Source organism: Entelurus aequoreus, linkage group LG12 (assembly GCF_033978785.1).
Source record: "Entelurus aequoreus isolate RoL-2023_Sb linkage group LG12, RoL_Eaeq_v1.1, whole genome shotgun sequence".
Lineage (NCBI taxonomy): Eukaryota > Metazoa > Chordata > Actinopteri > Syngnathiformes > Syngnathidae > Entelurus > Entelurus aequoreus.
In genome coordinates this window covers 21,516,217-21,543,938 of record NC_084742.1, presented here as the reverse complement: position 1 = coordinate 21,543,938, position 27,722 = coordinate 21,516,217, and the positions used below count along the sequence as shown (strand labels likewise).

Here is a 27,722-nt window from a genome sequence, read left to right as displayed (position 1 = left end):
TAGCACGATGCCACAGAGTTTTGAGGGAGCGTGCAGTTGGCATGCTGACTGCAGGAATGTCCACCAGAGCTGTTGCCCGTGAATTGAATGGCCATTTTTAAATGGGTGTAATTTGGAATTTTGTGTGGTGTTTAGGGATTTTTTTATAATGTCCACATCGTTCAGTGGGCAAGTTGTGTGTTTTGTATCACATGTACTAACTTTCTGTGTTGGATTTTGATTAACCAGACCATGGGTGGGAAAGGCTGCCTGAATTGTACCTATATAATGCTTCTATGCACCACAATTTATTGTGATGCTTATGGTCAGTGACCAACAATAATGCTAGGCTCGGGTGTCAACATCCATGATAAAGAAGATGTCAGTAAAACCTCAATTAGGGGACCTGCCTTGGACCGGATTACAAACGCTGGCGGCCGAGGCCCATAGTTTGGGGACCCCTGTACTAGAGCATCTTTGACTTGGAGCAGGTTCTTAAAAACAGCCAAGCGCTTGTGTCCCAAAGAGAATCTTTAGTTGAATAGCTCTACACTGGTTGCAAATAAACGTGATGTATAAACCTAAAATGTGCTGCACTGCGATTTATGTTTCTTTTATGGATCTCAGCAGATTAGGAAAAAAACAGTATCTAAATATCACTGGCTTCTGTAGAAATAATACACTTGGCCAATAAACAGCAGGAACAGCTATCATAGTGGAGACAAAATAACAAGATACGTTTTTTTGTTTTTTTTACAACGACTCCGCTAAAGTTACTTTATGGTGCATAAAAGTCATTTTGCTTCATTACATTTTTGCTGCAGCCTACTTCTTTTTCTTCTACCATATTAGCCAATAACATACTTGCCAACCTTGAGACCTCCAATATCGGGAGGTGGGGGGTAGGGGGGGCTTGGTCGGGGGTAGGGGGGGGCCGTGGTTATTTACAGCTATAATTCACCAACTCGAGTATTTCATATATATATATATATATATATATATATATATATATATATATGTATGAAATACTTGACTTTCAGTGAATTCTAGCTATATATATATATATATATATATATATATATATATATATATATATATATATATATATATATATATATATATATATATATATATATATATATATATATATTTTATTTACATAGAAAAAAAATAATACTTTAATTTCAGTGTTCCGGTGGCTATCCATTAGATGGCAGTATTGTCCTGTTTAACTTCTCCGTTCATGATGAGTATATCATTTCGGCCACCGTGTTCAATGGAGAAGTCTGTTCTACAAAATTTACAGGCAACATACACCTTCCCCTTCGAACTGTCCTGGATGAACTGAAATTCTTGTTTCCATTTGTTTTGGAACTTGCAAGCGTATTTCTTAATCTTGCTCGTCGACGGCGTCGCCATGTCTGTAACTTCCTCGTTCTTCTGCTTTGTCTCCTTGTTGTGTGCGCAGTTGTGCACTCTACTCTCTAAAAGCCCTAGATGCTATGACGTCATTGGGCAGGCAAGCTGTTTATATTGTGGGAAAGCGGATGTGAGAACAGGCTGTCCCCACTCAGTCTCAGGTCTGCATTGAGCTGGAGGGGGCGTGGCCTCCAGCTCCGGCTGAATACCGGGAGTTTGTCGGGAGAAAATCTCTGCCGGGAGGTTGTCGGGAGAGGCGCTGAATACCGGGATTCTCCCGCTAAAAACGGGAGGGTTGGCAAGTTTGGCCAATAATCCACTACATCTGAATGTTCTGAACTCCTGTCTTATTTACTGTACTAGCCTTTAAATAGACCCCCCCTTTTAGACCAGTTGATCTGCCGTCTCTTTTCTGCTCTGCCCCCCTCTCCTGCGTGGAGAGGTTAATAGATGACCACAGATGACCCCGCTAGCTGTTCAAAGTCGGGACCCGGAGTGGACCACTCATCTGTGCATCAGTTGGGGACGTCTCTGCGCTGCTGACTTGTCTCCACTTAAGATGATCCCCTGCTGGCCCCACTATGGACTGCACTCTCACACTATTAACTAGATCCACTCGTCATCCATTGCACCGCTCGCCCAAGGGGTGGGGGCCCCCACATATGCGGTCCCCTCTGAAGTTTCTCATTGTATCCCATTGGGTTGAGTTTTTTTCTTGCCCTGATGTGGGATCTGAGCCGAGGATGTCGTTGTGGCTTGAGCAGCCCTTTGAGACATGTGATTGAGAGCTATATAAATAAACTTTGATTGATTGATTGATACTGTATATTATTGTCTAGTAAATTCTAGGTTCCTTTTAAGAGAGCAATCTTCTGTGAGTACTTCGACAAACCCTCAGCTAAGATAACAGCGCAAACAAGACATACTAATTTGTCTTGAGTGCTCTACGGATTCAAACCATTTTGCCGAGATTATCAACAAAAAAAAATGCAGAAAAACTTGAAGCGCCGACTCACCAGTCCAAGCTTCAATGTCGTCACCTTTCTAACCGCAATCGCACAAATGCTTTATTACTGCACAGTGTTTTTCATTTATTCACACATTCCCAAGCTGTCTTTAAAATCAATCACTCTACAGTATATGTATTTGTGTGCTCCATCTGTCCACTAACAAAGATTTTACTATCTGTATTCATGCTGCTTCGTCTGGAGGGCAGCCGATTTTGCACAACAACTCATATCCAATAAAAGAAAAACACACACAAGCTCCCGCTTATTAAGCGCAACAAATTAGATTACAGGGCTGTCTGTGTGTTTACCAAACCTCTGCACCCCTCCCCCCCCGACTAACCATCCACTGTTAGCGGCAGGCCGCAAAATAAATGAATTAATTATAGTGGCAGGTTGTAATGCATTGTGGGACAATACAAATATTTTTTGTCTATGTGTCCGACTCCAACTTGAAGGCAGGACTCATTGGAGTCTGTCCCTTAAAGGAAGGGTGCCAGAAAGTATTGCGTTGTGCTTCATACTTACACTACCGGTTGAAAGTGTTACAACACCTCATTTATGGCAATTTGTACTATAACTGCATCCAAACATTTCACTGGTACTTCAAATTAAATTGGGAATACATTTCCTTTATGATTTTTTCTTTACAGTATACTAGGGTTGTACGGTACACCGGTATTGGTATAGTACCGCGATACTAATTAATCATATTCGGTACTATACCGCCTCTAAAAAGTACCGGTCCCACACCCCCCGTCCCCTCCGTCGTCGTCACGTCGTGACATTGCTGGTTTACGAGCAGAGGAGCATGTTCGGCAGCGCACAATCACGGAGTACTTTCAAACAGACAATGTGTAGACAGAAAGGGGAGAACGGACGCATTTTGGCCTGAATACTAACGATAAAGGTGAAGTTATAACACTGAAATTCCCCCAAGAAGATGTGCTTTAAGACATGGCTAACTTGCTAGCGACTAAACTCCAGCCCCATTCGGCAGTGTTTTAGCTACTTCTAAATCACTAATCCTCGCCTCCATGGCGACAAATAAAGTCAGTTTCTTACAAGTATCAGCCCTGCAGGACGAAGAATAGCTAAACATGTTTCACTACAAGCCATAGCTCACTGGCATCAAAATGTAAACAAACGCCATTAATAGGTCTACACCTAACATCCACTGTAATGATACCAAGTACTGTAGCGTATCTAGTCGATACTACTATGATTACGTCGGTAATTTTTGGCATCACAACATCTTCTTTCGTATTTATAAAATCTATGTTTATAAACTCAGGAAATATGTCCCTGGACACATGAGGTCTTTGAATATGACCAATGTATGATCCTGTAAGTACTTGGTATCGGGATTGATACCCAAATTTGTGGTATCATCCAAAACTAATGTAAAGCATCCAAACAACAGAAGAATAAATGATTATTACATTTTAACAGAAGTGTATATAGAACAAGTTAAAAGAGAAAGTAAGCAGATATTAACAGTAAATGAACAAGTAGATTAAAAATTCATTTTCTACCACTTGTCCTTAATAATTTTGTCAAAATAATAGAATGGAAACTGACACAATATGTTACTGCATATGTCAGCAGACTAATTAGGAGCCTTTGCTTGCTTACTCACTAATAAAATACAAGTTGTCTTGTATGTTCACGATTTCATTTAAGGACAAACTTGCAATAAGAAACATATGTTTAATGTGCCGTACGATTTTTTGTTAAAATAAAGCCAATAATGACATTTTTTGTGGTCCCCTTTATTTAGAAAAGTATCGAAAAGTACCGAAAAGTATTGAAATACATTTTGGTACCGGTACCAAAATATTGGTGTCGGGACAACACTACAGTATACATCACCACAATAGAATAAAACATCAATCAATCAGCATGCAATTGATGTGTTGACTTTCAACTTCAGTAAAAGAGCTGTGACAAAAATGTCATTTATAATTTAGAAATTAAAAGTCAACTGTAACTCTCCAAATGATCTGTGACCTTACTGTCGCTAAGTTTACAACAACAACATTCACAGCAAAGGATGTAAAAAGTGTGGTTACATTTTCAGTACCTCTCAAATTCACACTATCTGCCTCCCGTACAGCCTGGTGGGTGCCAATGTTCCTGATAGTGCCGTGCTGCAAGAGCGACATGACACCTTTAACTCTCTGCAAACGAAGCACCTGGAGGTATTGATGTGGTTGCAGGCGACTTTAACCACGTACAACCGACGGACACCCTGCCTAGATTCCATCAGCATGTCACCATTCCTACACATGGGGCATTCCTAACACGAACATACAGAGCCCTCCACCGCCCCCAGCTCAGCCTTTCTGACCACGTCTGTATTCTGTGCAGAGTGTAAATGTGCAGCTGAGATAGGCTCCAGCACCCCCCCCCCGCGACCCCGAAAGGGACAAGCGGTAGAAAATGGATGGATGGATGAATGATGTAAGTGTGTGGCCCAGTGATGCAGCCTCTGTGCTCTATGACTGCTTTCAGTGCACAGACTGGCATATGTTAAGAGCAGCAGCAGTATGTAGTCTGAAGCTAATATTTCAGAATTACTCATAAAGTACTGAATTACTGTAACTATAAAAGTCGGTAAAGAAGGAGCAAGGCCGCTTATCCTACCACTATTTTTGGAGAAGACCCCAGGGGTGAGCTCGCCCGACAATTTAATAAGCAAGACACACGTACGGTGCACTTTATTGGATGTCCTTAGCACAGTGTTCAGCTAATAATTGCACAAGTTGACAACCCAAAAGACCAGATTTGTCATTTTTCAAGCTAGCACACAAAGCAAGATAAGTTAAAGCAAGATAAGTATGTGATATACATACAGATTTACAGATTTTGTAACACTGGACAGTGGCCAAGACAAATTGTGCAAACTCAGTGCAGTTATACACACTAATTTGTTTTATCATATGATAATTTTAATCATAGATTATTCAACATTTGAAAAAAAATGCTTAATTTCAACTAAAATAACACAGTAAGATAAGTGTGAAATGTACTTGCTCGCTTCAGGGTCCATTTTAAAGTTTGATTATTCGTTTTTAAATGTCTAAATGGCCTCACGCTTTCTTATCTATCTGACCTGTGTTTACCGTATCAACCTTTTCATTCATATTTTACTTCAATGTTATGTCGATTGATTTATTTTTATTTTATTCCTTTGTTTGATTTTTTATGAATGAAATTAATAAATGAAATGAACTGAACTAAACCCTCGCGGATCCTGAGGTCCTCTGGCACTGGCCATTTAGCTTTACCAAATACCAGGACAAAGACCCAAGGTGAGGCGTCATTTAGCCACTATGACCCCCACCTGTGGAACAGCCTGCCAGAGAGCCTCAGGACTGCGGAGAGCGTTGAAATAAAATTTAAAAAAAAAGGCTAAACACACACCTTTTAATTGGGCGTTTAACTAATCATCTGCTTTTTTATTATTTTTGTAATTTTTTTTCTATCTTAATCATTAATATTTTTACTAATATTCTCTCAATCTTACCTTTTTATTAACTTATTGATGTAATAACCATTCTTGCCAACCCTCCCGAATTTTCCGGGAGAATCCCGAAATTCAGCGCCTCTCCTGAAAACCTCCCAGGACAAATATTCAATCCGAAAATCTCCCGATTTTCAGCCGGAGCTGGAGGCCACGCCCCCTCCAGCTCCATGCGGACCTGAGTGAGGACAGCCTGTTTTCACGTCCGCTTTCCCACGATATAAACAGCGTACCTGCCCAATCACGTTATAAAATCTACGGCTTTTAGAGAGTGCACAACTGCGCACACAACAAGGAGACGAAGCAGAAGAACGAGGAAGATACAGCCATGGCGATGCCGACGACGAGTAAGATGAAGAAATACGCTTGTAATCTCCAAAACGAATGGAAACAAGAATTTCAGTTTATCCAGGACAGTTCGAAGGGGAAGGGGTATGCTGCCTGTAAATTTTGTAGAACAGACTTCTCCATTGAACACGGTGGCCGAACGGATATACTCACTCATGAACGGTCAGCGAAGCACAAAGCGGCGGCAGCGCAGCACAGCCCAGTATTATGGGCCACCTCGCTAAATGGAGACCCGAGGGTGTAAATTATGCCGAGACAAAGATGGCTATGCTGATAGCTGGAAACAACATCCCGTTCTCATTTGCGGATGTTTTCAATAAATCCGTGAAGGATATGTTCCCGGATTCAGAGATTGCTCGCCAGTACGCAAATGGCAGAACAAAGGCTACTCAAATAGTGAAAGGTAAGTGTTGTTGTTTTTTTTAGTAAGTAAGCAGCAAGCACAGTACAGTTAGTAGAACAACTGTGTTTTCATTACATTTCATTAGTATGTATGTAGTATATAAGGCTGTGCTTCTGGCTGCAAAGCATTGCACTTTCAAGTAAAACAATGAATAGATGACTGTTATGTGTGTGTATATGTGCAAATAAATGAACACTGAAATTCAAGTATTTCTTTTATTTATATATATATATATATATATATATATATATATATATATATATATATATATATATATATATATATATATATATATATATATATATATATATATATATACATATATATATATATATATGAAATACTTGACTTGGTGAATTCTAGCTGTAAATATACTCCTCCCCTATTAACCACGCCCCCAAATCAATAGGGCTGTTTGTGTGAGAGTTTGCATGTGTGTGTGTGTGTGTGTGTGTGTGCGTGTGTGTGTGTGTGTGTGTGTGTGTGTGTGTGTGTGTGTGTGTTCTCTTCTCTTCTTCTATTGTTATTTTTCTGTTTTGTTTTGTTTTGTACAGCACGTTGTCTGCCACGTACCTGTACATGAATAGTGCTATATAAATAAAGTTTCATTTGATTTGATGATAAATCCTTGAAAGGCTTGGAAATACTTACTTATTGCTATAAATGAGATGTTCTAAAACTTTTGACTGATAGTGATTGTAGATCAAAGGAAGGATGGGTGCCACAGGAGCCTACTCAGCTGTACAGTCACCGGTACTCGTCTTTAGAGAAATGGCCTATCTGGAATCCCTGGAATAAATCCATGCAAGTCGTGGGAAGATACAAACACCACTGAACCTGAGATTCAAACTAAGAACTTCCTGACTGCAAAGTGGCACAAGCATCCTTCTGACAACCACCACGATCCGGATACACCCTGGATTGGTTCCCAGGACTTGTTGCCAGCACAACAGACTCTTACCTGTTTTTGCCAAAGACCGTATTAATAACGAAGACAAAACCTGGTCAACCGACGCTTATCTACCATGAACAGTGAGAATCACGGGCACCCGACAAAAAAATTAAACATAAAAAAAAAATAATTGTGGAAGTCTTGGCAGTTTAAAATGGGCCATGTTCAAAGCTCCTTTCACCGTGTAATTAACGGCAGTCTTAGTATTTGCGCCACTAGATCCGTGATAATTCCATGTTCACGCCGCCATAATCAGCCAATCACATTTTGCTCCCGGACCTTCACGATGTAAACCTGGTAATTATGCGGAGGTAGTTAAACATGGAGGCATCATCACAGAGCTACATGGAGGTAATGTGGTTGATACGGAGTACAAGGTGGAGGACTACACCGCCTTTTAGGTATGATGCCTTTCTGTGGTACCATCGCGCCAATCTGCATTGGGGCTGTATTCAAAACATGTTGCACAAGGCTTTCCGCTATCGTTGGGACGGGGTTTGGGAAACGTCATGAACTGCCATCCAAACCGGCAATGTGTGAACTCCCTTTGGTGCCGCAATATAACAGGTTTTCACACAAGGAAGCCTAATTAGACCTGCTGACTGGAATATGTTTGTGTCAGAGTGGATAGCCCAGTAGTTGGAAGCACTGTTATGTATTAGGAGGAACATGAGTTCAAGGCCTCTTTAGGGCATGTATATCTTTTTTTTATCTTAATCCCAGCTGCATTTGGGCTGAATGCAGGTTGCACCCTGGACAAGCTGCCACCTCACCGTAGGGCCGACACAGACAACCATAGGTTCAAGCCACCCCTGCGGTAGAAGATGGATGGAAAATAAAATCCCTTATTTTACCCATTTTTCTGGGATATTTATTTTAGTATTTTAAAATGCAAATGCTGACGGGTATGGCCAGACAACACAGAGTACCTGGACTACCCGGAGTACCCACAGCAAAGCCCAGTTCTGAGTTCCTACAACTTTGGGAGTATTGTATAGTTGGCCTGTTTAGTTAGGACCATGATAGCAACTCAAAACGTCCTAAAAGGATTCTCCTCCTTGTATCCCGACCCGGAAACATGCAGTAAGGTATGTAAGAAGATGAAAACTTACCGAGTCGGTTGTCCAGTACGCCAAAATCCAACGAGTACTTCACAACGTGGTAATTGTTCCAAACGTAGAGCAGATTGTCTCTTGGATTGTAATCCACGGCTGCGATGTACTGATAGGAGTTGGGGAAGGGGATATCCAGGAAGCCATCTTTACTGAGCTCCGTGTTGTAGATGTAGTCAATCTTGTTCCCCGTGGCTTCGTTGTCGTCATCCTCATACACCGACTTCACCACATACAGGATCCCGCAAATCATGAAGGCATTGGACGCCGAGCGCTTATCATACGCCGTGTCCCAGGTGCCCTCCACCCGCAGCGTGTACGGGTTGAGCTGGCTGATGACGATGCGCCCGTTGTTCTGCTCGGTGGCGTAGATCACCCACAGGCCGTTCTCGTCCACGGCCAGGTCAATGTCCGACTTCCCCCCCCAGCGATATGGCGACGTGTCGTGGTAGTTGGCGTTGGCGATGATGGCCTCGCCGCTCTTGATGCGAGTCCGCAGGTCGAACTTCACAATGTTGCGTGTGCGCTCCTTGTTGAAGAAGAGCGCGCCGTCGTACACCACGAAGCCAGTGCCGTCGACGCGATGTGGGAGTTTATATGTCGTCGTCGGCCTTCCGGCAATGAAGTCCTCCTTAGAGGAGTACTCGGTCAATGTATCCGTGCGGTAGGGCGTCCATGGCATGTAGTAGATCTTATCGGAGGCTTGAAGAGGGTCTTTGCACCACGCCCCAGACTGGTGGTCCGATTCAAAGAGGTGTTCGCTCTGGTAGACCCTGCGCAGAAGCCCTGGGCACAGGAATACTGAGGAGCCAAAATAGAGGAAAAACAAAAACGGAGTTACATTGGCAGGTAGCGGCTTATAAGCTTTTTATATTTGGGAACAGCCAGGCTTGACGTGATGACAGTTTACTTTAGCTGCAGATCCGTCAAGAGGTTAAAAAGCAGAAAAATGTGTGTAATCTCTAAATATGTTTGTATACCCTGCAGGAGAAAGACAAATGCTGTCCCCATTGACACATTTGCTCAGCGGTAGTTCCACTGGAGGCTGCATTGGGGGATGTGTACTGAGGGACCTTGACGAACTTGTAAAATGTGTCTTTTTTAAAGGGACGCTCCACTCAGAATACTAACAATGTCCTAAACGTATGCTGTAAATGTAAAAATGCTATAGTCAGAATACAATAATATATTTTTATGGATTATATTTTACGGTTTTCGCTATTCTTTATTTTCTACAGCTAATAAAAAGCTAAACACATTTTCATTATATTCTGATGATGAAAGTAAAAAGTAAAGCAGAGAACCTGCTATTTTTCGACATATTTAAATCTTTAAACTGCACACTTTCCTCAAATCCATTGTATTTGCCGTACAGTGTTCGTCAGAAGTATTCGTCGTAAACAGTTCTACGTTCAAGAGGAGATAAAAACATAACGTAAATAGTTCATATGAAATAGGTAAGTACATTAAATTAATTATCAAAATTACCATATGGTCTACATCAAAATATTTGTTTTTATTTAGGAAAATCTGAAATATATATATGAATATTTTACGAATACATTTCAAAGGATACTAAAGTAAATATTATTATTATTAATTATAGTTTATATTTTTGTAATTCTTTTGGACAGACTTAATTGTTATGGGTATTTTTCCAACACACAATGCAGTGCACAGCCAATCAATAATAGCCCATAGCTGAAGTACATCTGTGACATTTAATGCTTGGTCTTTTTCAGAAGACAAAAGGTGAAATGCAACTAAGCCATTCGTGGGAATGTTGTTTGTGTCCTTAAAAAACACCGTTTTATTGTCAGAACTCAGTCACTTTAACAGCGTGTGAATAAGCTGATAAGGTATGAATATTGCCGCTATGATCTCTCCTTTGTATTGATTAGCAAGACCCTGAAGGTTATAGCCATCATCATGTTAGAGCTATAATCAAAATATGCTGACAGCTTATTGGACAAGCTATTGATCAGCCTATATAGTGTGAGCTTTAATGGTATGCGGCTGATAAGGCTCAGCTCGGAGAAGCAAAAAGGGTAAAAAAACAAAAACAAAAAAAACATCCAAGGGAGATTTACTCTATTCATGTCAAAATATTTACATTGAATGGTATTCATACTACTACTACTACCACTAATGATAGTAATAATAATAATAGTGGTAATAATAATAATAATAATAATAATAATAATAAAGACAATTATTGGCATTTAGTTACCTTTTTGCTCCACTTCTGTTTTGAAGCATGATGGGAAGAAAGAGAGGAAAAAGACAGATTAATACATTAAAATCAATAATCAAAATACAAAAGAATCTGCAACACTTACATCCACAAACAAGTATTCCAAAAATGTATGTTCTTGAACAATTTTTTGAAGCAAACACGTAATGAACCTTTCCCATGTAAGAATCAAATAGTCAAGGAAATACAGCATTAGTTGGAATCACAATATACATAGAGCTCCAGATTAAAATTTTAGACATATAGTAAAACGCTCCCATAGTTGAATCACAATTACTGCTCAGACCAGGAAATACACCAAAGCCGAAAAAGACAAGGTGCAATATAGTTGATGTTTTGACTAAATACCTTAAGATGAACACCAAATATGTCCTAACTTTACCTCATATCATTATCACATAACAGAACTGCTCCACAGACGAGAATATATTGATCAATATCATAAAACAGTTGACATGGGCATGGCAATCTGCCAATAAGAATTGCAATCGGACACTAACTTAATCAGGCTTTTTACTGATCAAGTTGAACTCTTAAGTTTTTAATTGTACTTCTAGAATTTTTTATGTTATTTATTGCTATTATTTCTACTATTATTCTCACTATTTTGTAATATTTTATTCATTTATTTTGTATTTATTAACACCGGAAGGGACAAGCGGTAGAAAATGGATGGATAGATGGATGGATGGATAACTCATTATGTATATAGTGTGTTTACAAATATTTTAAAATTTGCTTTATATTGTTATTCTCCAGTGTGGACACCTCACTTGGTGCCATGCTATTTTTTTTAATGCTTTGTCAATAGTGCTTTGCGTGCATGTGTATTATCTCTCTTTTTATTTTTACTGGTTTAAAGCACCTTGTGTTGCAACTTGCCTGTGCATGAAAAGTGCAATATAAATAAAAATTGATTGATTATTAATTGAAGTAGTTGACTTTTTTGCCAAATTAATAAATGGACCCTATCCTACATGTCCAACTCTTCATATTTATGTACCGATATATGTTTAAAATATTTGACTGTACATTTGTTCTTCCTCTGAGGAAGTAGCATACATTAGGGCAGTGCTTATAACAGCCCAAAGGGGATAGGATTTTTCTTACAACCCCCTGAATTTACTGTAGAAAACATCCATCCATCCATCCATTTTCTACCGCTTATTCCCTTCGGAGTTGCGGGGGGCGCTGGAGCCTATCTCAGCTACAATCGGGCGGAAGGCGGGGTACACCCTGGACAAGTCGCCACCTCATCGCAGGGCCAACACACATAGACAGACAACATTCACACTCACATTCACACACTAGGGCCAATTTAGTGTTGCCAATCAACATGATAATACTTATTTATCTGTACAACACACTGAGTTACATTATATATTTATGTTTTATATTACATGCTGTAGTTACGATGAATCCAAAGGCTATGTATGCTACTTCCTACTTCCAGGTATTTATATTCTGTTTATCGCCACTTGTTTTTTTATTTGCTGCTGATGACGACCCTTTTTTTCTTTGTTCCTGTCACAAAGTCCATCTCTGCACCTCCGTTAGCTCTGTACACATGTGTTCCTGTGTACTTACGACTTCTACTGGGTAGAACAGGAAACTTGTTGATTAGATTGAGCACTGCTGCCACCCAGCTGGAGGCTTGTGTATTGTTCTAACAAGAACACTAGAGTGTAGACACAAAAAAATAAAATATCTCCTTTTTCCCACGACCCACATGACAACTCACCTCTATTTGGGAAACACTGCATGTTTTGAAGTCCATAGGATCTTCACAAATTTCCACAAGAACTTTTTCTCACATCACAACTTCAGGGAGTGCATGTATGGCAACTTGCCAGGTGCCCAGCAGAAGTCAACGGCCACTTAGTACTGTACATATTTGGTACGGTTTGTCGCGTTTTCTTTGGTTGAAGAAATTATGTATCAAAGCCGGCAGCAATGTTACACTAAGACTTTAATTTTCGGGAGTGTTAAAAAATGCTCTGCTCTTGCTACTTAACGGACAGCTGTTTCTTGAACTAAGCACAATTTGACGCTGGATTCCCAATATTCATCCAATTATATCCAATATCCAAATTTTCATAACTTTTTGCTGGAAACTTTTAGCACAACAACGGCTGAAAGGGGCGTGTGGCGGGAGTGGAGAGCTTGATCAGACCAATGCTGCAATGTGAGCAAGTTGGCCAAAATGAGCATGATAGGGCCCCTTTAAGATGAAAACATCAAACCGGTCATAACATTTCCCATATTGGAATCACAGTACAGAACTACTCTTTGAATGGGGAAATACACAAAAGTGAAGCATAAAAGACCATATGCAGTAAGACACAAGGACAATAGTTTTTGACAAGTTATTTTATGCTTTAAAAATCCCAAACTTTCCGGTATCCGTTGCCATTACTGACCATACAATAACATTTTGGGCATCTTCAACCATCCTAGTCATGTCCGTTGTGTCCTTGAGCAAGACACGTCACCCTTGCTCCTGATGGATCGTGGTTAGGGCCTTGCATAGCAGCTCCCGCCATCATTGTGCGAATGCGTGTGAATGGGTGAATGTGGAAATGGTGTCAAAGCACCTTAAAGGTAGACAAGCGCTATACAAGTATAACCCATGAAAATGTAACGACGGGGTCGCATTTTACTGCGTGGATCGTTCTCCCAAGATACAGCAGGAAACTCCGGGGGCAACGTGCAGGTGAGACAATGATTTGTTTGCAAAAATCACGCAGGAAATGCAGAAAAACAAAACAAGCGTGCCGATAGCACGGGAGGCAAAGCTAAGGAAGAGGCTAGCATGGAAGCTTAGCATACAAACAGGAATCAAGAGTCAAAAATATAGACGTCGTTAACTGTTGCGTAGTGCAAACAAGGAAGCCAGACAAATTGTGGCGAAAAACAGGAATAAGTTGCTCTATGATTAGTGCCCAGGAGCAGGTGAGCGTCCCGAACACTAATCAGAGGCAGGAGTCATGGCAACTAAACACAAACCCAGGGGTGCTGAAAACAGAACTGAGGTAGTCAAACTAACGGAACCAAACATGATCCGGGCAACGGATCATAACAGAAGATAGGGCACAGTGAAGCAGAAAAGGACCCATTGTCTAAAAACATTGGTGTTTTGGATTAATTATCTTAAGACTTAAAAAGCAAAAATATATCAACAACAAAGCAGCTAAACCCTTGAATCTTGATGCATTGATCAATCTTATTATGTCTATTTCCTACTTAGCATACAGCCGCTAACAGCTGTATGGATTTCCACTTGAATAATTAACGCTTCCCAATTTCACGTTAATGGTGGAGAGAGGTATCAGAATGGTGTCATTAGGCGGCTAATAGAGATTCATGAAGGAGCTGCGGCCATATTCCCCCCCACCCCCTTAACACCGTCCCATCAGCTTTTTAATTAATGACACAAATTACGGGGGCTTTGAATAGCATGTGCCTAAGGACGGGGGAGGACATAGTCTCGCTGGATCCTCCTTTGTCCCGTCATTTTCCTCGTCGCTACATTTCTCGACAGTACTCGCTTTGTTCTTGTCGCTTGTGCTACGACGGCGCTATCGTATAACCTTGACAACACAGGGGGCTTTTTTGAAGGGACGGACAGGCACAAGGACTTGGCGATTGCCCCAGTCCAGAGCGCTCACGCTGTGCCGAATAACAGCGGGACATTGAAGCGAGGAGAGTGAAATGAAACCAAAACATACTGGAATCAAAATAACCTTTAGTCCCTGTCTAAAATGTAGAGCAAATTGAACGTAAAAAATAGCTGCAGATTTCACAAATGTAGGTAAAAAGCCAAAATGAGGAAAAACAAAGAAAGATGCAAAAGTGAAGTAGAAAAGGACAAATATTTGTTTTTAAAAATCTGCACTAAGCAAAATAATGTTGCAAATTGTGCTACAACAATTGCGCTCGGAGTTCTAACGAGAAGAATGAATCACAAACAAGGTAATGAAAAAGAACAATGCAAGAAGAAAAAACACCGGACAAGGGAAAATATATTAAGTGCATACAAAAGGCAAGTCAAAAAACAGGGAAATGCGTTCATTGAAACAAAAGAAGACAATTCCCTGCTTTAAAATCCATTTAAAAAGCTACACTAAACATGTTATGTTGCAAATACCACAATATCCACTTAAACAGGAGTCCTCAACAAAATTAAGTAAAAACAAGGAAAAAGAGAATAACAAGATCAGTAGACATGGGCAAAGAAAAAATATAGGTTTTTTTTTTTATATTAAAAACAATTAACTAAACAAAAAACTGAAAATTAAGTAATACAGGAAATAATCTAAAATGAGACACAGGAGGAAACGTGTCTTTTTTGAAAGGCTGCACTAAACTAGGTGACCGCAGATGTTCCGCTAGCTGTTCGAAGTCGGGACCCGGGATGGACCACTCGTCTGTGCATCAGTTGAGGACGTCTCTGCGCTGCTGACTTGTCTCCACTCAAGACGATCTCCGGCTGGCCCCACTATGGACTGGACTCTCACACTATGATCTATATCCACTCTAAGTTTATTGCACCGGTCGCCCAGGTGGTGGGTCCCCACATCTGCTGTCCCCTCCAAGGTTTCTCATTGTAATCCCATTGGGTGGAGTTTTTTGAGCAGAGGATGTCGTTGTGGCTTGTGCAGCTCAACTCTGACTACTTTTAAAACTAGGCTGAAAACTTTTATATTCACCTTAGCTTTCAGCTAAATCTTTTAATCTTTTAACTTTTAACGTCCGCACTGTTTTTATTTTCATTGTCTGCATTTTTAATTTTGCTTTTATTTCTTTCATTTCACTTTGTTGTCTGTGAAGCACTTTGAGTCTGCCTGGTGTATGAAAAGTGCTATACAAATAAAGTTGCCTTGCCTTGCCTTTGAGACACTCGTGATTTTAGGTTATATAAAAATAATCTTTGATTGATTGATTGATTAAAACTACTTCACAGAACTGTCATCATGTTAGCCAGATCGAGATACAGCTCGAACCAAAACAAGAAAAGAAGCAAAAGTGCAGCAGACAAAGGAAAAGACTACATTTCTAAAAACGCATTCAAAAGTCTGAAATGACAAGCAAATTCATAGCAACATTCTATCAGCTCCGTATTGAGTTCCCCTTAAACGAGGAAAGTAGTTCCAACAAGGACAAAGGTGCAACAACAAGGAAACCAGGAACAACTAGGAGAGAAGCAAAAGTGATATCAACAAGGAAAAAGACCATTCTTGTATTTTGTAAATGCATTAAAAGCCTGCAAATAAGAAAATAAGCTCTCCTAAAATGAGAAAAGATGCAAAAGTGAAGTAGAGGGGTGAAACGACAATTTAGTATTTTTAAAAAGACTGCACCAAAACAAGAATACAGTATTACCGGTACTGAAAAGTCTGCTGTATCAGCGAGAACAGTCTGTAATGTGGGGAAATAAGCAAAAAGAAGCGAATATTAACAAGGAAATTTGTTTTTCAAATGTAATTAGAAGGCTGCACTGAACCAGTAACGGGTGAAAATGCTCCGAAATAAGCTGGCAGGTGATTGTACCGTCATGTTTAGCGACTGAACGCCAGCAGACAACGTGGGGATAAAACAAACGGTGGACGCTGACTAGCAGAGGGACATCTAATTAGAAAAGAGATTCCCTAAAGAGACCCGCCTCTAATTAACACTTGATGCTGCACACCTGGCACCATACTTGCCGACCCTCACAGATTTCACTGTCCCTCCCGAAAATCTCCCAGAGGCACCGTTCTTGACTAATTTATCCTGATTTCCACACGGACAACAATACTGCGACACCGTCCTTCACTGCGAGCCGCCTCCGGTCGGACAATAATACCGGTTAGACCTCGAAGTCAAGCGCGGCAATCAGAACCGAAGAAGAAGAAGAAGCAGCAGAAGAAGAGACGTCACGTCTGAGACATGACGAGTGAGAAAAGGAAATACGCGTTCTCTGTCTATGTATGCACCTGTATCTGGTGTTGTATGGAATATGTTTTAATTTACTTGTATTTCTAGAAAACCTTGCATGGATTGATCGCTCATCTATGCAATGTATCCCTTTTTTTTTAAATGTTTTTATTTTATTTTATTTATTGAACCATCACCACCATTCCACCATTTGCATGGGTACTGTGGACAGCTATTTAATTTGTTACTTTAATTTGATGCTGTGGACTGTTATTTTGTTTGTATAATACATGAACACTGTGAAATTCAAGTATTTCATTTTTCTTATTCATACATACATACATACATACATACATATAGTCGAGGTTTCTGTGGTTTATCCATTATACAGTGCTCAATACCGGGGTAGAGCGGAATATACGTTAGGTCAGGAAAAAACACAAAGGCTATTTCATCCCTACAAGCCTGTTTCGCAAGTTACCCTGCTCGTAAAGGGAATTTTGTAAAATCCCCCTATTTATATATAAAATCCCCTGACGAGCAGGGAAACCTGCGAAACAGGCTTGTAGGGATGAAATAGCCTCTGTGTTTTTTCCTGACCTAACGTATATTCCGCTCTTGAGCACTGTATAACGGATAAACCACAGAAACCTTGACTATATAATACATATATATATATATATAATACACACATATATAATACATATATATATATATATATATATATATATATTTATATATATATACATATATATATATATATATATATATATATATATATATATATATATATATATATATATATATATATATATATATATATATATATATATATATATATATATAATACACACATTATATATATATATATATATATATATATATATATATAGTACAGGCCAAAAGGTTGGACACACCTTCTCATTCAATGCATTTTCTTTATTTGCATGACTATTTACATTGTAGATTGTCACTGAAGGCATCAAAACTATGAATGAACACATGTGGAGTTATATACTTAACAAAAAAAGGTGAAATAACTGAAAACTTGTTTTATACTCTAGTTTCTTCAAAATAGCCACCCTTTGCTCTGATTACTGCTTTGCACACTCTTGGCATTCCCTTGATGAGCTTCAAGAGGCAGTCACCTGAAATGGTTTTCACTTCACTGGTGCCATTGTTTCAATGCCTGACAAAATGTTGAGATCGGCCACCGATCAGTCACGACCGATTTACTTTAATGCCAATCACAAAATACGATTTAAGGTCCCCCGGCTGACAGAGGCGATTAGCAGCTAACAGTGTATCTCCATACCCAGTGTGCCGCTCCCCTTCCTTAATAGTCATCACATTTTCAGTAATAGTCATCACAATTTCAGTAACGTATCATTATCACTGGAGAATGGGACTAAACATGTTTTACACCGAGTAAGAGCAAGAAGAAGCAGACAAGAAGGCATGCTAGTCGATATACTAGCCACTAAGCAAGCTCAAAACAACAAGAGAAACAAGTGCTAAGTAAAATTAAAGTAATGTAGACCAGGGGTTGTTAACCTTTTTGATCCTCCAGAGGGGCCCTGCCCCACTCAAATATGAATTAGTAACTTTTCTCTTGTTTTTAATCATATTCAATCTTTATATCTAACCTACTTACAGTTAACAACCTTGTCAAATTATATCAAACCTTGTGTTAATCACAAATATTAATTCAACGCATAAACAGGCTGATTGGATATACTGCATAAGAAGGGACTAAATAACTGACAAAAATACATTTACATACAATGATGTATTGCTAAAATAAATAAACTAAACAAAGAATGTACGTTTCTTAACCTAACTGTCAATAAAATTAACCAATCATATTTATTCGCCTTTATTATTTAATTGTGTATGTATAAAACATTTTTATTGTCAAATTACATTTGTTAGGAGGTTGCTGTCCACCGGTTCTCTCCAGCAGCTGGGATAATGAAAGTGTCTTTTTGAGAACATGCTGTCTCTCAAACAAGTCGGTTTTTATCTTATCATAATATATACTTGAAAAATACTGGCTTATTTCAGCTTTTATATCTGTATTTTGTGCTTGTTGGAGTAAACAGTGTCGGTCCCTGTATCCCACCACCAGCTTGTTCTTCTTTGCCAGATAGAGTGCCAGACTCCGTTTGAGTGGTTAAATAGAGTCAAACGTCACTAGTGTTTAAGTTGGACTGGTGAAAAACAGTCATGTGACAGTGCCTGCTGGAAGAAGGCTCGCTGGCGAGTCAAAAGAATGTTTTTCATAATCAATGGATTATAAATACATCTAGCAATCCGAATGAAACTTGATGTAGCAAAGTAAAAGTTATGTTGTTTTTTTCTCAAAAATACTAAAGTGAAAGTAAAAAGTATGTTGCATTAAAACGACGCTCACCAGTACAATTTATCCAAAAAGTTACTTAAATAAATGTAATGGAGTAAATGCAGCACATTTGATCTGATCTGTTCGATTCAGAGCTTGAAAGTCAAAAGCACTACCTTATTAGCATGTACCATTCTCTGGTTCTACTCTAAAGTTTTTGCTTTTTAGTTACAGTGTACTTTGACGTAAGTTTTCTCTAACAACTGTATGTAATAAAAGATAAGGAAATGGTTTAATTGTTGAGTTGATATTTTTACACTGCCGACCTGTATTTTTTTTTCTTTATAATAGGGATCTATATTTACAGTTAATATATGACATCGGTATCGGCCGCTTTCTCTAATCGATGATCGGTATCGGAATCGGTAGCATAAAACAATGATCATAGAACCCATTGTTATTAATAGCGCACGCAGCAAAGCTGTCAATTTCTACAGAGTTCCTATTGGAAATAATGAAAATAGAAAAAAACTATCGTTAATAGTAAACTATTTTTTAAATGTGTTTACATTTTTAATTGTTGCAAATAATTACAAAATAAACTAACCACTGATAATTCTAAAGGAGACAATTTCAAGAATTTGTTTTGGAACTTTGCTCGTCGACATAAATGTAAATAGAACAGTGTAAAAACAGGCGAAACACCGTTTATTGTGAAACGTAAAAACTCGGGCTGTCAAGTAATAACTTTTTTAAATCAGATTAATCAAACTCTTGAACTGTGATGCATCATGATTAACCAGCACTGTGATTAATCAATTATTTTTTGCTTGCATGGATAAAATTTGCTTCAGAAAATACCCCATTATTTGGATACAAATGCAATTTGGTAGTCAGAATGTCATACAGGAACGTTTTTTAAATGTTTTACTGAACTGCAAGTCATTGATTATTATAGTAGGAATTATTGAAAGTATTTACAATAATATAGCAAATTGGTACAGATGTGCAATATACTGTTTTAATTAATGTAATAAAGATAAACATAAACATCTTTGCATAGTGTGTTTACTCTTCCTTAGTTTAACCAGTTGTTTAAACAAATGTAAGCCAATTTTCATTTTGTTGGCACAGTTGGCCCAGATGTGACGTATCACGTTATTATTGTGAAGCCGGAAGTGTGTGTGTGTGTGTGTGTGTGTGTGTGTGAGAGAGAGAGAGAGAAGATGCCTTTCGAGAAGTCAATGTGTTGACGAGAGACATGGTGGTAGTCAATAAAGAACGTGCCTCTCGATTCCTTTGTTATGATCTGTCTTTTCTGCTGGGCTTCATCTAATTACAAACCCTTGGTTACACAAACAAGCTTATTTACTTTTTTCAAATGGCAGCGCTGATCTCTTTTTTTGTACCAACTATCTCTAGTTTGTACGACGTTAGTCGCGACATGAACGACATCCTGCAGCAAATGTTCTTCACAGATGTTAAATGTCCTGCGTGCACTGGCTGTCCATGTTGAAAAGGAATTGTTTAATTCATCTGTGGTAAACGCAGGTCAACTCAGCCAGCAAAGTTTGTTGTCCTTAGTTTGCTGTCCATGTAGCATTCATGCTAGCGACGCCATCCTCACGTTCACGTTTCGCTTTAAGATGCTATTTTAAACTTGATGTGGGCAAAATCTTAACCTATTGTTACTATAACAATCTACAAAGTTGCTTCTCTTTCTTCCCCTCCATTCTTCGGCATTCTTATGTATCTCTTGTTATCATTACATATATGTATTGTTGCATTTGAACAACTGTATTGTTGATAATAGAGGTACATTATTGTTATTGTTCATTATCAATAGTGCTATTTCTATTGGTATTTGTATTGCTCCATTTGTAGTGTAATAATGTTCATTGTCATTTCTGTATTATTTATTTCGCTAACTGCTTCTTTGCTATCACTTTTACCATCATATTTGTGTGTGAGTGAGTGTGAATTATATTTATATAGCGCTCTTCTCTAGTGACTCAAAGCGCTTTACATAGTGAAACCCAATATCTAAGTTACATTTAAACCAGTGTGTGTGGCACTGGGAGCAGGTGGGTAAAGTGTCTTGCCCAAGTACACAACGGCAGTAACTAGGATGGCGGAAGCGGGGATCGAACCTGGAACCCTCAAGTTTCCGGCACGGCCACTCTACCAACCGAGCTATACCGCCCCATATTGTACAAACCCCGTTTCCATATGAGTTGGGAAATTGTGTTAGATGTAAATATAAACGGAATACAATGATTTTCAAATCATTTTCAAACCATATTCAGTTGAATATGCTACAAAGACAACATATTTGATGTTCAAATTGAAAAACTTTTTTTTTTTTCGCAAATAATCATTAACTTTAGAATTTAATGCCAGCAACACGTGACAACAAAGTTGGGAAAGGTGGCAATAAATACTGATAAAGTTGAGGAATGCTCATCAAACACTTATTTGGAACATCCCACAGGTGAACAGGCAAATTGGGAACAGGTGGGTGCCATGATTGGGTATAAAAGTAGATTCCATGAAATGCTCAGTCATTCACAAACAAGGATGGGGCGAGGGTCACCACTTTGTCAACAAATGCGTGAGCAAATTGTTGAACAGTTTGAAAAAAACCTTTCTCAACCAGCTATTGCAAGGAATTTAGGGATTTCACCATCTGCGGTCCGTAATATCATCAAAGGGTTCAAAGAATCTGGAAAAATCACTGCACGTAAACAGTAAACCTGTGACCTTCGATCCCTCAGGCTGTACTGCATCAACAAGCGACATCAGTGTGTAAAGGATATCACCACATGGGCTCAGGAACACTTCAGAAACCCACTGTCAGTAACTACAGTTGGTCGCTACATCTGTAAGTGCAAGTTAAAACTCTCCTATGCAGCAGGACTGCATATTGTATTTTTGTTTTGGGCATTTTTTGTTTTGTGAACCATCTTCTGTTACACGGTTTACATTCATTTACACAAGGCGAAAACCGTTTATCAACAACACCCAGAAACGCTGTCAGCTTCGCTGGGCCTGCGCTCATCTAAGATGGACTGATACAAAGTGGAAAAGTGTTCTGTGGTCTGACGAGTCCACATTTCAAATTGTTTTTGGAAACTGTGGACGTTGTGTCCTCCGGACCAAAGAGGAAGAGAACCATCCGGATTGTTATAGGCGCAAAGTTGAAAAGCCAGCATCTGTGATGGTATGGGGGTGTATTAGTGCCCTAGACATGGGTAACTTACACATCTGTGAAGGCGCCATTAATGCTGAAAGGTACATAGAGGTTTTGGAGCAACATATGTTGCCATCCGAGCAACGTTACCATGGACGCCCCTGCTTATTTCAGCAAGACAATGCCAAGCCACGTGTTACATCAACGTGGCTTCATAGTAAAAGAGTGCGGGTACTACACTGGCCTGCCTGTAGTCCAGACCTGTCTCCCATTGAAAATGTGTGGCACATTATGAAGCCTAAAATACCACAACGGAGACCCCCGGACTGTTGAACAACTTAAGCTGTACATCAAGCAAGAATGGGAAATAATTCCACCTGAGAAGCTTAAAAAATGTGTCTCCTCAGTTCCCAAACGTTTACTGAGTGTTGTTAAAAGGAAAGGCCATGTAACACAGTGGTGAACATGCCCTTTCCCAACTACTTTGGCACGTGTTGCAGCCATTAAATTCTAAGTTAATTATTATTTGCCAAAAAAAAAATCTTGTCTTTGTAGTGCATTCAACTAAATATGGGTTGAAAATGATTTGCAAATCATTGTATTCCGTTTATATTTACATCTAACACAATTTCCAAACTCATATGGAAACGGGGTTTGTACATATCGTATTTGCTGATGTTGCTCTATTGTTGTTGTTGTTACTTTTGTTGTTTTTGTCTCTCTGTCTAATCCCCCTCTTGTCCCCACAATTTCCCCCTCTGTTTTCCTTTTTTTCTCTTTCTATCCCCCCCTGCTCCGGCCCGGCTGCACCAAATAATATAAATACATTTAATAAAGTCAAATACAAATAAGGCAACAAGAGAAGTATCCTACACTTCTCTTTTGTAAAGTAAATCTGAACAGCCGATATGGGCATCTACATTAACGATATAATTTGCCTGAGAAGCTGGACAGGACAAAAATAAATAAAAAATAAACTTGATGTGGGCCGATGGTAAGAAAGTTTATCGTTGAAATACTAATTACCTCAGTTTTATCTAAAGTTCCCTCCAAGTTTGGTTTGAAAGGTGCAGAACACATCGCTCTAAGTCAGGGGTCAACAACCCAAAATGTTGAAAGAGGCATATTGGACCAAAAATACAAAAATTAAATCTGTCTGGAGCCGCAAACAATGATAAGCTGTATATAAGTCTTATAACGCCTGCAGCTCGTGCAGAACTCTGCTGCTCGTCTGCTAACACAGACCCGCAGACGTGAGCACATCACCCCTATATTAGCATCCCTTCACTGGCTCCCTGTGCGTTACCGAATCAACTTTAAACTCCTTTTATTTGTTTTTAAATGTCTAAACAACCTCGCGCCAACATATCTCTCCGACCTCCTTCAGCCTTACTGCCCCACCCGATCCCTAAGATCAGCCGATCAGCTGCTACTGACGGTCCCGGACACAAGGCTGAAGCTTAGAGGTGACAGAGCTTTCGCCGCTGCTGCTCCCAAGCTCTGGAACGACCTACCTCTGAGTGTTAGACAAGCCTCCTCTCTTCCTGTTTTTAAATCTCTCTTAAAAACATACTTTTATTCAATGGCTTTTAACACTGAGTGATATCCATCCTGCAATGGTGCCCCATAATACACCTGCTGTGAACCTGTTTTTATGTTTTATTTATTTTATTTATTTATTTTGTATCGTGTTCTGTTTGTGTTGTGTTGTGTTTGCTCGGTTCTCGTATTATCTTTTAACCTGCCCATTGTACAGCACTTTGGCTACCCCTTTGGTAAATTTTAAATGTGCTTTATAAATAAAGTTGATTTGATTTGATTTGATTAATGAAGGCAAAACATGATGTAAATATCTATATTCGCTATGTTAGCCTACTATCAAAATGACTATGTGTCACAGGCTGAAGCAAATCTTCATTGACAGAAATGTGAAATGTAATATTTATTCTACACATTTTTACAACATTATAAACCATTAGTAAATCAGAGGCTACTCAGAAGGTGAGATAACTCCTGGAAATGACTGGCTTTTAATGGCCAAAGGTATAGATGTGTGTATCCAAATTAAATAAACGGCAAGCTGTCTTCTTTTAATAGATTTATTACAATCTTTGGCAAGCTAGGTAATGTTTGCTGTGGTCTGGAACAACATGGCACATAAACAACTATCTGAAATGCAGCCAATATTACATACAGATAATGTGTCATGAGACATGCAAAACTAAATTATATACAAAGAGAATACAAGAAAAAGGTATTAAATTAGCTCAAATATACCTACAAATGAGGCATAATGATGCAATATGTACAAGATCAAGATTCAAGATCAAGATTCAAGATGCTTTATTGTTATCCATTCTTTAACATCTACAAGACACATAAGAACTGAAATTTCATTTTCGGCACAGTCCCACTAAGAGCAGACATACGTTACAAGGGGACAAGACGGGACCGCCAACGGATCAGCCACTTACGGCGCTCCTTAAAAAGGTGGCAAAAAGGTGACATTGGGAAAGGGGGAAGAGTAAAAAAAGTATCAGTCTAAGGCTGGACCATCGGGAGGGGTCCAGACTGAGTCAGAGGAAAAAAACTCGCATAGCACACATAAACATGATACATGTAATCACAACAACTCGCAACAGAGGGGGGGGGGGATTTGGGGCCCTGGAGGCCGGCTGCCGCTATAAAGCGCTACTCATCCATCCAATACCCCGGAGAAATTAAGCAGTGGTGAAGGCGTTGATTTGGGGGGGGGGGGGGGGGGGTGCGTGCATGTATGCCCAATTAACTTGGGTGAGATGTTGAAATGTTTTTGTGGACTGGGGCCAAGCTCAAAGTTCGACTCCAGGTGTTATTGAAAAAAAGGAAGGTCAAAAGCGTCCATCGTTGAGGAGTCCTCGGGGGGGTTCTTCAGAACAGTCTGTTCCTGATAGCATCAAAGCCATTCGAGGGAGTCAAATTGTAGATGAAGATTATGTTTTCTTCGAGCAGTCAAAACAATGACCTGCCTGCTCTCTGTGTCCGTGCTGGTTCTCTCAAATTAAATTTAATTCTTCCTTCTCAGCAAGCTTCTCCAAGATGAGATCCATTTTGCGATTCAAATCAGAAATCGCCACAGTCTGTGTTCCCACAGGCCGACCCAATCCTTCCATTGCGATGAACAGCCGTTGGGCTCCTTGAGTGGCTGCCATCGTCTTCCGAATTTGACGATACACCAGAGCAATGCCCAGCCCAATCAGCAGGTGCCCCGCGATCACAGTTCCAATAAGGTAGATGTCTTCCACGTCCTCGATGCAAAGGACTGAGAGGCACATGAGTCTCCATTTATCCCAGGAATCTCTCACGTACCCCGCAGCAATGGTTCCATCAGGGCAGCCAGGCTCCCCCGAACCTCTTTTCCTTGTCGAAAAGACTTTGTCAATTGCGTCGAGAGTCCAGCTGATCATATCCATTTTTGATGTTTGATGTTTAAATTTGAGGACAGCGCAAAGAAAGAGGCTCATGGCATTTTTTATGGCATTTCATATATTCTATAAAATGCCATAAAAAAAGCAAAATATTCAAATAGTTTGTGAAATATGTGCACGTGTCACATTGTACTGAATACATACAGCTAGCAGAAATAGCATGTTAGCATTGATTAGCTTGCAGTCATGCACTGACAAAATATGTCTGATTAGCACTCCAACAAGTCAATAACATCAACAAAGCTCATCTTTGTGCATTCACACACAGCATAAAACGTTTGGTGGACAAAATGAGACAAAGAAGGAGCGGAAAATTTTACATTTTTTTGTCATGTTTGTCCTCAAACAAAAAACATACTAAAACAAAACAATTTTTTCCCCCCACCTTTTTATATTTGCAATCCTTTTTTAAAAATGCTCCAGGGAGCCACTTGGGTGGCACTAAAGAGCCGCATGCGGCTCGAAAGCCGCGGGTTGCTGACCCTGCTCTAAGTCTAACTTATCATCACATTGGCGTGTGACGTGATCAATGCCTACGCAATGCGTGATGTCTTCCGACGGTCAAAACATACACTGTGATTATTCTTCATTCATTTATGGTTATTTATTACATGCTTTAACGCGTTAATGTTGACAGCCCTAGTAAAAACGTCTTAACTCTTTTTTATAACAAATATGCACTAGGGTCGTTTTTTAACGTTTTTAATTATTACTCAGGTGTGAAAGAAAATTAAACACTGATAAAGTTAACAGTATATGAAACAAAATAAATACAATATTTAAATAACCTTTGCATATATTCCATAAAATGCCATAAAAAAAGCAAAATATTCAAATAGTTTGTGAAATATGTCCACGTGTCACATTGTACTGCAGCATTCTGTGCGACTTTAAAGGTGTATTTTAGTCCAAATGCTAAGGCAGGGGTGTCAAACTCATTTGGAGAAAAATCTACTCCCAAGTGGGCCGGACTGGTAAAATCACGGTACAATAACTTAAAAATAAAGACAACTTCAGATGTTCTTTGTTTAAAAATAGAACAAGCACATTCTGAAAAGGTACATCATAATGTTGTTGTTGTTGTTGTTGTTTTTACACTTACATGTTTCGGTTAATAGTATCTTTTTCGTTATTTATATTTTCTGAATAAATTATGTGATAATGTTCATCAGTCAGCTCATTGGTGTTAATTTTCAATTTGTCAAGATAAAAAAATGATATCAAAATTACAGTATGTTATTCATGTAGTTTGATCATTTGATCATCTACAAAGAAACAAAAAATTGCTATTGCGACATCCAGTGGACACATTTAGAACAGCTGTTTCTTTCATTAAAAAAATTCAGGTTAATATTTATACATAGCAAACTCATCCCGCGGGCCGCATAAAACCTGTTCGGCCTGATCCCTGGGGCCGTACGTTTGACACCCCTGTGCTAAGGTATTGGAAATGCTACCTCTTCCTCCATGCTGCCTTTAGGAGCACGCTACAAAACAGGACAAATGAGTGTCCTGGTCACACCGTTTATCTACGGCACTGAATCCTCACACCACATTAGGCATGCTGCATTGTAAGCGATGCTCGTGTGTGGAAGAATCCATTTTACGGTCTCACCTGCCAACACAGAAGGCCAGACGTTGGGAGCAGGTGCTTGTCAGTGCTTGCCAAAAACACGCTAGTCTTTTAATTGGACTGGAGGTAACGTCAGGCCGCTAGCTAGGTGTCTCGTTATTATTAGCAAAATGAATTAAAAAGTAATTAAGCAAGGAGTATACAAAGCTAAATGAATGAATGGAATTGTGCAATT

The 27,722-nt window shown here is 39.3% G+C and overlaps 1 protein-coding gene across 2 annotated transcripts in view; it reads right to left on the bottom strand.

Moving 5' to 3' along the window:
- Positions 1-27,722, bottom strand: part of LOC133661755 (adhesion G protein-coupled receptor L3-like) — a 219,437-nt gene that overhangs the window by 131,624 nt on the left and 60,091 nt on the right. Inside the window, exons 3-4 of one of the 2 annotated variants that reach the window (XM_062065205.1) lie at positions 10,977-10,991; positions 8,747-9,547 (exon numbers count right to left, since the gene is read on the bottom strand). In XM_062065205.1, coding sequence (XP_061921189.1) covers positions 8,747-9,547; positions 10,977-10,991 — 816 coding nt within the window. Of the gene's footprint in view, positions 1-8,746; positions 9,558-10,976; positions 10,992-27,722 lie in introns of both variants that reach the window. The other variant, XM_062065206.1, reaches the window with a different exon arrangement.